At 35.4% G+C, this 15,464-nt stretch overlaps 1 protein-coding gene across 2 annotated transcripts in view; it reads left to right on the forward strand.

Annotated features, from left to right (window-relative positions):
* Positions 1 to 1,129: 1,129 nt before the first annotated feature.
* The window catches only part of LOC137633345 (cartilage acidic protein 1-like), a 48,416-nt gene continuing 34,081 nt past the window's right edge, over positions 1,130 to 15,464 (forward strand). Inside the window, exons 1-10 of one of the 2 annotated variants that reach the window (XM_068365595.1) lie at positions 1,130 to 1,171; positions 4,432 to 4,565; positions 7,663 to 7,755; positions 8,046 to 8,284; positions 8,705 to 8,804; positions 9,048 to 9,193; positions 10,734 to 10,871; positions 11,095 to 11,243; positions 11,403 to 11,486; positions 15,217 to 15,355. In XM_068365595.1, coding sequence (XP_068221696.1) covers positions 4,534 to 4,565; positions 7,663 to 7,755; positions 8,046 to 8,284; positions 8,705 to 8,804; positions 9,048 to 9,193; positions 10,734 to 10,871; positions 11,095 to 11,243; positions 11,403 to 11,486; positions 15,217 to 15,355 — 1,120 coding nt within the window. In that variant the 5' untranslated portion in view covers positions 1,130 to 1,171; positions 4,432 to 4,533. Of the gene's footprint in view, positions 1,172 to 1,406; positions 1,515 to 4,431; positions 4,566 to 7,662; positions 7,756 to 8,045; positions 8,285 to 8,704; positions 8,805 to 9,047; positions 9,194 to 10,733; positions 10,872 to 11,094; positions 11,244 to 11,402; positions 11,487 to 15,216; positions 15,356 to 15,464 lie in introns of those variants that run through there. The other variant, XM_068365596.1, reaches the window with a different exon arrangement.

Genomic DNA, 15,464 nt, shown 5'->3' on the forward strand with positions numbered 1-15,464 from the left:
TATTCTTCAATAAGATTAGGCCTAAGAACTTCCATTTAATTTTTTTCTACACAAAACTAACTAGTTCCCATTAATTGACGGTAAAATATAAAAATAATTTATTGATAATTAAGTAAACACTAAGTAAATACATTTGAATAATAATACTTACTTCATTATTATCGTCAAATCAACAGCATCATAACGCATATAAAGTTTAAAAGCTACAATACTTCATAGTCAGAAATGTTCTTAGATCAATATCTAAAACATTGAAATGAATTATATAATAACGGTATATGGACACATGGAGCAGCGAAATAATGAAGATTCCGTTTCTTATAATAGATTGTATTAATTTTCTATACCTGGGTTGGAATATATATATATATATATATATATATATATATATATATATATATATATATATATATATATATATATATATATATATATATATATATATATATATATATATATAAAAGTGTGTGTGTGTGTGTGTAAGGTATTTTTTAACTACTGCAACCCTCAAAACTTCAAAATTTAAATCCTTTCTTCACGATAATGATACTGAAGAGAAGAGTGAAGTACTGTATTATTATTATTATTATTATTATTATTATTATTATTATTATTATTATTATTATTATTATTATTATTATTATCAAAATAAATACATTATTATTATTATTATTATTATTATTATTATTATTAAAATAAATACATTATTATTATTATTATTATTATTATTATTATTATTATTATTATTATTATTTTTATTATTATTAGCAAAGCTACAACCCTAGTTCGAAAAGCAACATGCTTTAAGACCAATGACTCCAACAGGGATAAATCAAGGAGGGGATAAACAGCCCAGTGAGGAAAGGAAATAAGGAAATAAAAGATATAAGAAGTAATGAATAACTAAAACAAAACATTTTAAAAACATTAACAACATTGAAACATATATTTCATACATAAACTATAAAAAAAACTTGTCAGCCTGCTCAACCTAAAAAATTGCTGATAAAAAAATAAAATAAAAAGAAACAAAAATATGTTTAAGATCACAACGCGAGCAAAGGAGACTCCCGTTACAAAGAAAAGTCTCCACTTGACATCCATTTACTACTACTACTACTACTACCAATGTAAACAAAAGGAAAGGTAAACACCTCGGATTACATGAAAGGTACAACTTGCGTAATCACATCCTTATGTATTCATCTTTTGTTATATAATAAAATAATAATTTAGTTGGATAATATATGATATATTTTAAAATCTCGTCAAACGAATTAACTGTGATATTTTTCCTGGGTTGTCTAATTAATTTATTGGATATGGCATTAATTTCACCCTAAGACGTTGAACTATTATATTTCAACTATTAAATTGTGTTTATTTCTGGTGTGCACCATTCGTTTTTGGGGGTGTATGTATAATAGCGGCCACCTGTATGTATGATAGCGGCTGACTTTGATTACGGCAGTCTAAGGGAGTTCTCAACGGGCCGTTAGCCCCACCCCCATTAGGTAAGTAGGTAAGAACAAGGCTTGTAGGTTAGGGGGGTGTATGTATGATAGCAGCCATGTGTATGTAATATTATGGCTAACTTAGAATACGGCAGTGTAAGGGGGGTTGCAGGGGGGCATTAGCCCTCCCGTTAGGTAAGTAGGTAAGGACACGGCTTGTAGGTGAGGTTAGGGGGAAAGTTTAGGTTAGTTTATGTCCATTTTTAATCCACATGGGAAGAACTGGCCGCTGATATACAAAGGCTCCAGGTTAGTTTAGGGGGATAATTTGTTAGTCGATGTCCATTTTTTATGCAAGTAGGAGGAACCGGCCGCTGATATACTAAGGCTCCCAGAAACCTATGAGCAATCTCAACAACTATAATATAATACTGAATTTCTAAGCAAATATATGAACCATACATTTTTTTTCTAACTGGCTTTTGTTTGATCAATTTTTGATCATGGATAATGTGGTAAATCACCCTTTCATGAGTTTCCACCCCCCCTCCCCATATAAAATTGATTACAGGGATCCCAGTGGATAACCTGGGTATCTGGGTAGGGGGGTTGGAAAAAGGGCTGTTGTAAAACGACATTCAGGAATTTATGCATAAATACCTTTAAACTCTTAAGGGTTCAAAAAGACAATTAATGATTACATCATGCAAAAAATAACACCTGCCAAAAACAATTGCAAATGTCAAATATGCATTAACCCATTATTTGTCTCCAGAAATTAAATGATAGAATTAGATAATGAAATGGTTCTCACATTTTATTTGATCGATATGGAAGTTATCATGCACCTGTTCTCATTAGTTAAACTGTACAAAGAAAAATAAAATGCCAAAATAGTCAGTATATACTTGTCCATTTCTAATAGCAAATTCCAGTTACGCTAAAAATTAAATTATCATAAATTAACCAAACAATAAATCACTAAAAAATCACAAGAGGTATAAAAATAGAATAAAAGGTAAATACATGGATATATTTTATATTAAACTAACCTAACCTAACCTAGGATGCCGAGGTCTACTGGCCAGTGTAGAAGGGGATATAATCTAACTCGAGTGACTCAACATGGCTTACATCATAAAATAAAATACTGAGCTGTATCTTAACCTAATCAGATTGAGGGTGTCATAAATTGTAGATTTAGATACTTGTGACCATTTCTGTAACACATCTTGATCGACCTCTGGAGTAACTAACGGTATTTTAATTTTAATGATATTGTTCTTGTGTTTTACTGTGGTAAGTATCTCGACTGAAAGGTACCAATCCCCTGCCACCTGGTACTTGGGGAACAAGGCATTCTGTAGTACTTAAGAGAGTAAATTTTTATGCTTTTATTTAACTCTTTTACCCCCAAAGGACGTACTGGTACGTTTCACAAAAGTCATCCCTTTACCCCCATGGACGTACCGGTACGTCCTTGCAAAAAAATGCTATAAAATTTTTTTTTTTTCATATTCTTGATTATTTTTTGAGAAAATTCAGGAATTTTCCAAGAGAATGAGACCAACCTGACCTCTCTATGACAAAAATTAAGGCTGTTAGAGCAATTTAAAAAAAAAAAATATACTGCAAAATGTGTTGGGAAAAAAATAACCCCCTGGGGGTTAAGAGTTGGAAATTTCCAAATAGCCTGGGGGTAAAAGGGTTAATGATCAAGCAGCTCTTACTTTGGAGGGTATAACTATGTGACTTCCAAGTAAGTACTGAAATAATGAATTTTAAAATGAGATTCATCTTTTTACAGTGGATTCTGTTCAATACTCGACATGAAACTGCTGCACTGTCGACCAGCAGCTCTAATACATCCCTGAATCTTCATAAAAGTATACCATTCATTTTTTATATAGGCTACATTAAATTGAAAATTATAAGGATATGTAAAGGTTAAGTTCATCAAATATGATGATGATTATGACAAAAATCGCATTAAGTTAACTTCTCAAGTAGTTAATTAACCTAGAGATATTTCATTTAGCTACAAAGGAATACTAATGAAATATACAGGTCAGGCAAAGAATAATTCATTTAGGTATTAAGCAAAGCTAGCAAAATAACACGATGGCGTAACAGCCCTGTGCCATTAGCATACCACACTGAAATTAGCATGAAAGAAAACTAGGCTAGCTTTTAACTATAAACAAAACTGAACAAAGCAGCTGTTCAAATAAAAAAGGAAACTACCGTATTTACAGTACACTGACTGATGTTTAATGTCAAGTGACTGTCTCCATATCAAACACTTTTGCGCTTATATTAATAGTCTAATAAAATATGGAAAGATTAATCCATAGAAAAATTAATGGTAGTAAGAAATTAACCCTTTTACCCCCAGGCTATTTGGAAATTTCCAACTCTTAACCCCCAAGGGGTTATTTTTTTCCCAGCACATTTTGCAGTATATTTTTTTTTAAATTGCTCTAAAAGCCTTAATTTTTGTCATAGAGAGGCCAGGTTAGTCTCATTCTCTTGGAAAATGCCTGAATTTTCTCAAAAAATTATCATGATTATGAAAAAAAAATTTTTTATAGCATTTTTTTGCAAGGACGTACCGGTACGTCCATGGGGGTAAAGGGATGGCTTTTGTGAAACGTACCAGTACGTCCTTTGGGGGTAAAAGGGTTAACATGATGCAAAGCAAAGTTAGTCATAAGCAAAATGAGTATGAAATGAAAAAACCTAGAGCGTAAATGGAATAAATATGCTTGCATTGCACATACATTTTACTTCAGTTGGAGGGCACTTTGAATCCCAGACGTACAGATGACAGGCATGTTCAGAATTTTTCTACATTTAAGTGTGTCTGAAAAATGAGCAACTGCATATTAAAGGTTATTATAAAGTCCAATACAACTGTATCTGTTACAAAAGCCTTAAAGAAAAATAAGAAAAATAATAACCTTTACTTTATTTTCAGATGTATAGAAGCAATCATGAGGAAGTGAAGAAAGCTTAACATAATACTTGTATGCAACTGGAAAACTAAAGACTACTGTCACTGGTTCTGAAATACTGAAACATGTTCCAAGAAATAACAGAGGAGGTGTTCAGGTACAGTATTGACTTATTTCTTTAAAACAAAATTCAAAAAATCAGGCTTTACCTCAGTTTAGTGAGATCAGTGTTACTGTATGGACATGAGTCATGGTATGAAAATGAAACAATCTTCAGCAGATTTAAAAGATTTGAGAACAAAGCCCTCAAGGAAATGGGGAGTTAAATGGCAGGACAGGTTTAGAAATGAAACTATAAAAGAGATTACTTGAGTGCCCCATGTGAACGAGATCATGGTGAGGGGTAGATGGAGATGGTTTGGGCATGCTCTTCACACTCCCCAAGAGAGATTAGTACACCAAACATTTAAGTAGGCTCCACAAGGCACTAGAAGACTTGAATGACCCAGGCCTATAAGGCTGAGGACTGTGAAGTGGGAGATGGTGAATGGAGAAGTATTGAATGTTAAGCTCAAGATAGAGATGACTGGCAAAATTTAACTGAGGCCCATTGCGTCAACAGGCGTAGGAGGAAATGATGATGATGATGATGATGAAAATAAAAAATTCCAACTTTCACATTGGAGTACATAATGGCTGTTGAAGTTTGTTAAGAAGGTTCTTTCAGATTGGGGATTTTGAGGGAGTAGGGGAGATATCCAACACTTGCCTATCTGAAAAATCTCACTTTTTCTTTAGCTGTCATTGAGTCAATAAGTCTCCACAACAGCCTCATGGTTTAAAAACTTGACCTTTGGTTAGTGAAGTGTTTACTATAGTGCCTTTATTACCTTTAATCACCTTGCTTTGGATTTTTTTTTTGGATGTCTGTTCTTAGATGTCAGGTAAAAAGCAAAATCAGAATACACTGTGCGCGGCATGGGGAAAGGTATACTCGAGGTTAGGATGTCCTGGTCTGGTGCCTGAAGAGGTAGACTACTGTACCTCGAGTTGGAGAGTTCTTTTGTGAAGATCCTTGCTCTTATCCATGAGTGCAATGGTTTAGGGGGAGGCAACTTTGCCACCATCATTAGGGAGAACCTCAGTCATTGATCTATACTTCGGTGCTCTTCAAGGCTCGAGGTCCTCTTTGGAGTTGCCATGGTTGGGTCTTGTTGATTTGGCCCTGGATTGAGTTGACAATCAAATCTGCAGATCTGAGATCTTGCTTGAGTACAGTTGGTCAAGTAAGAATCTCTGGCCCTCCTCCAGGTAGTGTAGGTTCTACACACTAGTTGGCCCATCAGTGTGTGCACTGATGGGGGACTCTCGGTGGTAGGCAGAAAGTATGCCCTTCTTGGCCTCTAATTTGGCCATGGAGGCATCTGCCCTGGTCTCTCTCCAAGCTGTTTCCTGCTGTGACCAATGGTTAGGAGCAGTAATGTAGTGTACTGTACTTCCCAAAGTCAACAAGGTTATCAATCCCAAAATCTTTGGAGAAGTATTTTACAAGACACTCGTGCTGGCTGGTGGGAAGGCCGTAATTTTCCTGGCTCACCAGGCAGCAGTAGAATCTTAGCTGACAGCTTTGCAAAACTCTCTGATCCAGCATGTTGTCTCTGGTGTGTCCCAGCCTGCTCCATCAGGATTGAAAGACCCTGCTCCTGTTCTGAGACCATGATCGGCACCGCCTGCAACCTATTCCCGGAAAGAGCCAGCCAGCACAGTATTTTAGAGAACCCCAACCCGGTCCTTTCAGAAAGGGTAGCAGTGGGAAGAGAGAGGAAAGGCAAACGCTGATACCGGCGTTCCCTCTCCCGCTCCCAAGAGTAGGGGGATGCTTGTCTTACCACTGAGCAACTTGGCAGAGACACGAGGCTGATCCTTGGGTAGCAAGAGTCCCTTTGGACAGTTACTTACTACCTTACTACTCTTTCAGGACTGTCGGCCCCCTATCTCAGTTACCAATAGTTTCCGTTGGATCCTCCAATATCGCCGAAAGCCTTAGCCTTGCGGGAAAAGGTGGAAGGACATTGGAGAAGAATGTGCTCAAAGTCATTTGAGACAATTCTCAGGCTTTTACAATTGGCTCTTCCTGGTGGAGAAGGCAACTGGGGGCTGGAGACTGGTCATTGACCTCTCTCCTCTGAACAAGTGTGTTTGTTAAAAATAGTACAGTTTGTGCTGCCTTCCATTAAAGAGGGAGACTATGTTTTCAGTGGATCTGAAGGATACGTACTTTCAAGGGTCTGTTCATCAGTCCTCTTAAAATTACCTCTGCTTCTCCCTCTACAGTATCGTGTATCAGTTCATGACTCTGTGCTTCGGGTTGTGTACAGCTCCCTAGGTGTTCACGAGGGTATTGACCTAGGTAGCCGCTTGGGCCCACTCATGAGTGATACATCTGTTGATGGTACTTATATATTTTCTGTGATAAATTCCATCTTTTTGTATTTCCAAAGTATTTATTTTCCTGAATGATTATGTCAACTCAAAATGGGCTTATTTTAATTACAGTACTCTATTGGGTTTGTTGTTGTAAAATAGATTACCGGTATGTATAAATTCAGTTATAATGTGGCATATGAATTTATCTCATTCTCTAGTATTTTAATATAGTAATTACTGTACTTTTATATTTGCCAGTCTTATGTGATATCTATTTTTTTTTTTTCATAGTATTTAATAGTACCTTAAGAGTTGATGTTACTTGATGCAAGTCTTAAACAACATCTTCACTCTCTCTTGCATAGTTAAAGTACAAATTATAATTTGAAGATCAACATGAAATGGCCACCTTAGTATCTGATGTTTGTTATTCATTTATGCTTCAATGTATTCTATTTACTGTACTATATTACTGTACCAGTCTTTTGTAAACCTTTATATAAACTTACATTTTTGTAGTTACGTACTATTGTCTTACCAAAGTAATGAGTGTTCCTACATTTTAGCCATCTGGAGACTGGGATATTTGCAATTGATATATATCTTAATATGTATTAATTTTCTAATGAAAATTAAAAGCAATAAATTTAAACAATTAGAAGTGAGTGATCTTTGTTTTCAGAAGCATACTGATAGGATTTATTTTCACAAATTAATGGCCTTCGAGATTTATTTTCCAGAATTAATTGTCTTAGAGAAAGAGAGAGAGCACACTTGTATTGATTTCTATGTAAAACTTCAAGGAGTTATTTGCTTCTCTCCCACAGGGCAAGTCCACAGAGCAATCCCAGGCAACTTAACTATGGGGTTGCGGTTTCAGATGTGGATAATGATGGTCAGCTGGAGATTATCGTCGCAGGGTTAGTATGTGGATATTAAATTTTTACTCTTGATAACTTAGTAAACTTAAGAAAAATAGTTGTCTAATACTCACTCGCACCATCAACTTTGCCAATAGATCTTGTTGCAACAAGATCTATCAGCAAATGTTTATTATGAAGGTGAGTACAGTATCAGAAAACTAGTTTTAAATTCAAATCTATTTAAAATTATTTTAGTCCAAATATATACCCATATATAAATTCTTACTACAATTTTATTGTATTTGTGTTGTTCTGTATTTTAGAGTAGTATATTCTCATTATTTTAGGTATGATGGCCCTAATTTGGTGTTGAAATATGATAAAGAAGAAGGACAGTTAGTGAACATAGCTATTGATGACCCAAGGTCCCCGTTTTATGCCTTAAGAGACGACAAAGGTCATGCCATCGGTGTATGCGCTTGTGACGTTGATGGAGATGGGAAGGAAGAAATCTACTTTTTAAATACAAACGATGCCTACTATGGACTTGCAACCTATTCCGACAAACTGTTTAAATTTAGAAACGGTACATACATAAAGCACTGTATATTGCTGTATTCCTTTTATTTGAACAGATTTGAAAATGCAGCCTTGAGATTTTATATTGATCAATGAATGCAGCAAGCAGAGAAAGAAAATCTTCAGTTTACGCTCTCTCATTTGTATTAGTTCAAATTAAGTTCCAGAAATTATTACTTGTGATTGTGCTCCTGTTTTATTCCCAAGCACAATAAACAATAAATTTTTTTTTATGCAGGTTTACAGCTATCAGTAGTATTTTAACTTGCTGCATATTCATATACAATAAATTAAAAATAAATGAATATGTTTCAGATTTATTATAAAGTATGTACAGTAATTGTTTTAGCTTCTATGGAAATTAACATTTTTTAAAAGTTAATTTTCATTGGTTGCAAAAGAATTTTGATTTTACAAATCTTAACAGGCCGGTATGTGGATATTTTATCAGATGAAGTAAATGAAAATATTGCAAGCTTTTTTGCTGGACGATCAGTTGCTTGTGTTGATCGTAAAGGAACAGGGAGGTAAGTGACGTGTTTGATGTTAAATGTGTTAAGTGGTAATTGTGTCAAATTATCTTTTTTTCATTATGCAATAATTCACTTGCTGAATCAAATATTCATTTAATAAATCATGTCATATTGGATTCCCTGTTCTAGCCTTAACAGGAACGTCCTTGTTTTTTCCTTTGTCAAAATTCCTTTGTCAAAATTCCTTTGTATGTAATTTATGCAACTACAGGAATAGAATATTTTTTTTCTTGCAAGGTATGCCATCTACCTTGCAAATTATGCAAATGGTCGTATTGGAGCTCACTCGCTTATTGAAATGGATGAAAGTCGCAGCAATGTATCTAAAGGAATGATAGCTCTGAGGAATGTTGCTGAAGAAGCAGGAGTTGAAAAATTAACAGGTAAAGTAATCAAATGATTTAATTTATTTTTCTATGGTGGAACTTCATTCATAATTTTGAATTCTTTGCACTTGTAGTTTGTCATTTCTCAAGATATTCTGCAATAGAACCAGACAAAATACAATGGCTTTAATTCTCACTGCCATCTTATGCAATGAAGGTGCTAAAGGTTATGAAAGTAGGGATAACAAAGAAAAGATTTATCTCTTTGCTTTAAAATAAAACCTGCTATACAGCAAAATTTTTTTATTATGCTTACTGAATTTTTGTATATTGAAATCCAGCTCTTAGGTAGATGTTCATTAGATGAATATACTGTACAGTAGAACATCGGGTTATGACTAACTTTGAATACGAGCAAATCAGGATACGAGCTTACACATTTGAATTGTGTTATGAGTATTGCATTGCCCTGGGAGCAAAAATTCTGTTGTATGGACATTTTTCGTGGACAAGTACTGTATGAATAAGACTATCATGTGATGCACAGAATTTCTTAGGTGTATGAAATACACTACTACTGTATTTGCTAGTCTCAAATTAATGTTTAAAAATTTTTATATAAGTTGAGACATGTTTCTATGAATATTATATTGTATACAGTATTATATTACATTTTGTGTGTGTATGCATTCAGTTTTTAAACTAGGCCTATGTTTAAAAAAATTGGACATGGGTCCTTGGCAACATTTTCTTTCATTACAATTTTCTTATAGATAGTTTTTAAAGAAGGAAAATTAAAAATATCAGTGTTAGGATAATTATGATTTGAAGTTCAGAAAAAAATGTGCCTGTACTACATTGGCTAGTAAGACCAACTGGAAAACGTACAGTGGCAGTCGGATGGATGCACTGGCAAAGGGGATTAGTGCAATCACAGATGAGCATTCCACTGTAATATAACCCTTTGCCAGTGCGCTAATCCAGGAAAATCGACGTATAGGATGACCTTCATCCAGCCATCCATGAATACAGCCTCAGTTGCAGGTACGTACTCAGTCATACTGGCACGAGAAATGATGCAACCACACTGATGTTACCCTTCACCAGCAATTACATATTACCAGGAGGGAGTGTTGCCATTTATCCCATTAATAACACATTTTTATCTAATTTCCGTCCCATTTTAAAGAAATGGAAGAATCAGTTAAGTATATTTAAATTATCAATTATTTCTATTTTACAATGTGAATTATTAATTTTCATTCATTTCTGATTTTATAGGCTATAAATTGTTTTGTAATCACCATTACAAAACCTTTAAAAAAAGTGTATATGTGTATTTATGGAAGTGTGGAACACATCGAGTGAATATCATTTCTTATGGGAAAAGGTGTTTTGGGGTAGGAGTAATTAAGGTTGCGAGCTCACTCCCACAAGAATTAAAATCATGACCTGTGGCACTACTATACTGCTGCATAGTCATACTGGATACTTAAGAATGTCAGACAAACTTATACAAGGTGTACTCTACTTCAGATTTTAAGGGGCATTAAATAATGTACAAACATCTTCAAAGTGTGAAACTTTCTGTCCAAAGGTGGTCGAGGAGTTACAGTAGGACCAATACTCAGCAAGGATGGACGAAGTGATATATTTTGTGATAATGAACATGGACCCAACTTTTTGTTCAAGAATAATGGTAATGGAAAGTACACGGATGTAGCAGCTGAATGTGGTAAGTTGGAATTTTATAATCCATTCCAGACATTATGACTATTAAGGCTATACATGGTACTAAAGATATTTGAATTAAAACAAAAATTATACGATAAGATTGATAATACAGTAGTAATAATATCTGTATACAGTATTTATACAAACCCTCATTACCATTTTGTTGTTGTGATTTGCACTGTAACAATGGAACACATACTAAATATTGGATTATTCTTATTTAGGAGTTTCTGATGCATATCAGCATGGGAGAGGTGTGATGCTCAGTGATTTTGATGGTGACGGGAAATTAGATATAGTGTATGGCAACTGGAATGGATCCCATAGAGTATTTCTACAGACAGAAGATGATGAGGGTCGGCCCAGGTTTAGAGTAAGTTAAGATTACAGTATATGGAATTTTTATTTGAATCAAATATTCATCTATGAATTTCATCTTATAACCGGTACAAGTAATTACAAATATCCTAGAAGTTTGAGAATACCATATTTTATTTTTCTTTGTTCACAAAAGTCCATCTATTCCTTACAGAATATTGCCACGGATGAATTTGCTGAGGCATCCCCGATAAGAACTGTCATAGCAGCTGACTTCAATAATGATGGAAATCTTGAGGTTTGATTTTTAATGGTTAAAATGTTATACTCTTTGTATGACTATAACTACTACTTTTAGTAAATGAACTGTTACAAATGGTAGTTTTGTATGGTAGCAAAGCAATATGTTAGCTGAGTAATTAATTTGTATAGGTGTAGCACTGCAAGACGATTATACAGTCAGATGTCATTTATTAGAGTAATGAAATTAGAATTGGCAGTTTAATGAACTGACTGATGTAATAAAAAATCTAATATTCAAAAACTAATTTAATTAATCTTTGCAGACCTATTACTGTACTTATAAATATGCTGCATTTGTTTATGAGATAACAGAAGAGCAACAGTAGTATTGAGCACTTGTCTTTAGAAGTAAAAAATAAAACTTACTTTTTATGAAGTCTAAACCATTAGTTATTTTATAAGTTATGAGTTTGTATGGAAAGAATTGTGGTTTTGAAAAAATAAATTTTTTCATAAATCCATTCTAGTGAGGGCAACCATTGTTATACAAACAATTAATATCTTTTAAATGGTTTGTATAATTTCCTACCCAAAATCTTAAGCTAATAACTCTGAGAGTTATCCGAATATGGGCTTTTTTCTTTCACCCCTGAAGCCTACACCATCATATCACACTTCAATCGTCTTGCTTGGCTCAAGATTTTTCTGTGTAAAATACAGTACTGAATATACTTTAACTTGCTTCTCATGCATTACAAGAAATATAGTTTACATTTGTATAGTGGAAGCTATGAGGATACAATACACTACAGCTATGGTCACTTATTTACTTAGGCTAATTATTCCCTCAAGATATGAAGAATTTGGAGATAATTTGTATTTTTCCTGACTATACAAATCTCAGTCTTTTTCATAGGAGAGATAACAGCAAAGCTGGAAAACATAGCAGTTACAATTTTATATTAAGATTTAAACAGTTGGTCGGTAGTTAAGGATTGGGAGTGGGGAAAGTCCCGCCCCACTGCTTGCTGACTGAGAAGTCACTTTGATTGCAGCTGGGACTTTCTAGGGATTTGGTGATGACAGGAAACTATGAGTAAAAGACTCAGGTTTGTGTACAGTAGTTAGGAAAATACAAATTATCTCCAAATTAGTCATTTGTTCCAGTAAAAACACAAACCCTCAACCTTCATCCTTTACATAGGAGATTCATCCTTAGGTGGGAGGAAATTCCTGTTCCAACTGGCTGGAAACTTATCCCCAGGATTTCTAAACTCAGACCTTGTAGGTAGTGAGAGGTCAGGTTCCTTACACCTCATGCACCAGTGGTGCCACAATACCAGCGGGTCCATGTCCCATGCAATAAAAGACACTTTAGCAGAAAGTCTATTGTAATGCTGAATCATATGTATATTAATGGGCTTGCTTTGTTCCAACTAAGTAGCATATGTATCCTAATAGGTTTGCTTGGTTCACACCATATGACATATTTTTAGAAATGATGCTTCTGCTTTACATTATAAAACAGCTGTAAGCTTGAGCGAGGCTTACCTGCAGTCAAATTGATTCCAGCTAACAGGGTTTAAAAAACTGTGCACCATGAGAGAGGAAGATTAAAAGGAAAAGAAAAGGACAACCATTCTTCATTTTCATTACAGACTAACTTGTAACATTTATCCTCAATCTGATGCTAATGGTCCTATGAGATGAGCCCAGGTAGCTATACCACCTGCAGTGTAACTACTACAGGCCCTTGAGAAAAAGTGTCTAGAGACCAGTGGGTTGATTTCCATGGGTAATGGGCAGTAAATGTTGTCCGACATTTCCATATGCCTACCTGTAGTACTTGCTCCTCAGAAAGAGTCTTCTTATCTTCCAGGGTTGTACCTATCCCACTGACATCATGAGCTCTACCCGGAGTGTTTCCTGGGGAGGAAAGTGAGGGTGGTGGAAGGGTGCAGTCAATGACCTTCCTTAGCCTAGAAGAGATTGTATTTTTGGTCACCTTCACTCTTCCTGTGCTGACAAAAAGGTGTTGCAGGTGTGGTTAGATTGTGTGTATACATTTGAGATAATGCCTCACCACCCTCACAGGACACAAAAGTAACTGATCAGGATCATTGGTTACCTCTCTAAGGCTCATGATCTGAGATGATAAAAACCTGAAATCAGGAACTGATGGATTCTTGGCCTTGGCAATAAACTCAGAAATGAAGAAGAACGAGACCTGTCTTCATCCATGGGTATGAAAGACTTTACAGGAGAGATCATGCAGGTCATTAACCCACATAGCAGAGGCTAGGACAAGCAAGAAAACCATTTTAAGGGGGAGGTTCCTAACCGAGGCAAGCCTCAATGGCTCGTAAGGTGCTCCCTTTAAAGAACGTAATGCCCTGACAACGTTCCAGGGTGGTGGTCTCACCTCTAATAGAGGACAGGTCTGTTCAATACTCCGTATGAGCATGGAAAGCTCTACTGAAGAAGAAACATCATCTCTTTCAGCCTAAATTCCTAGCTTAAGGCTGAGCAATAGCGTTTCACCGGTGATACTGAGTTAGAGTTTTTCCCCTCGGAGATAAAATAAAAATTTGGCTATTAATGGGATGGAGGCTCTGAGAGGAGAAACGCCCCTTCCAGGACAACGATGACAGAAGATAGCCCACTTGGCTTGATACACACAGGGTATACAGACATTTCTTGTGCAACTTTGCATGAATAGGCCTTTCTCTGAGAAGAGGTGCTAGATAATCTTCACGTTTGAAGCCAAAGTGATTCCATTGTGCTGTGGAAGATTTGAGCCTGTGATTTGGCACAACAGGTCAGGAAGAGAATGCAATTCCTTCTACTTCTACGTTGGAGAATCAGTAGAAGTAGAATGTCTGGGTGCCATTCTACTTTGGGTCATTTTGGGGCCACTAGAGTCATGTTAAGATTGGGAGTGGTTTGCACTCAAGTCAGGGTGCTCTTTAATAAGCAGAATGGCGGAATACCATAGATGTTGAGGGTTTTGGAACTTGTCCTCTTATCGCAGGTTTGTCCGACACCCCCCAGACACTTCCGCATATCCGCAGGCATCCCAATGGAAAACACAAAGTCACTAACACACTGGAAGTACAAAAAGAAAAGAAATTAAGATTGCCAATATTTTGGCCAATGGTAACATCTGTTCTCACCTATCAAAGTGTCTGCTCATTGAGTAAGCAATGGAGTGGGGCTTTCCCCACTCCCAGTTGTTAAGTACCGACCAATTGTTTACACCTGGTCAAAAAATTTTAACTCCCGTGTTTTCCAGCTTCAGTATTATCTCTCGTATGTAAAGGATGAAGGTTTGTATTTGTAATGGAATAAACAGTTTTAAAGGACTTCATAGATAAAAACAAATTCTGCTCTCTCCTTTGTCAGTAATACCTTTTATAGTAACATATTGTACAATCATAAATAAGAGAAAAGATTAGAATGAATTAAAATAAATACATAAATAAATTTCCAGACTTGACAGAATGCCATACAGTATTTCCTTTGGTGGTGTATATTTTTGCAATATACAGTGTTATACAGTACATTATGTAATAATTTTTTGCTTGTGTTTAATCCATCCATATACCAAAGGCACTTCCCCCAATTTTGGGGGGTAGCCGACATCAACAAGAACAAAACAAAAAAGGGGACCTCTACTCTCTAATACTGGAATAATTAATCTAGCAGTTTGCTGAAGATCAAATATTTACTAAATGCTACTTGAGTATATAAGAATTGATGGCTCTAAGTGGTATTTTTTTTTTCAGATTTTATTGAACAACATAGCCTACCGAGGTCCTGCTCCGAATAGACTATTTCAAGTGGTTCATGGTATAAATGGTCAAGACCCATCTATAAAAGAAATAAACATAGGTGATGCTTTAGAACCATATGGGCGTGGCACAGGTAGGTGATGCTAATTTCTGCACCAGATTAGATTTTACGATTTGACTGAAGCTGGTGTGAAATTAGGTCCTAGAAAATATGTTAGTGTCTGATATGCATATTGTTTTGC

The sequence above is a fragment of the Palaemon carinicauda genome, chromosome 42 (genome assembly GCF_036898095.1).
Source record: "Palaemon carinicauda isolate YSFRI2023 chromosome 42, ASM3689809v2, whole genome shotgun sequence".
NCBI classification, from domain to species: Eukaryota; Metazoa; Arthropoda; class Malacostraca; order Decapoda; family Palaemonidae; genus Palaemon; species Palaemon carinicauda.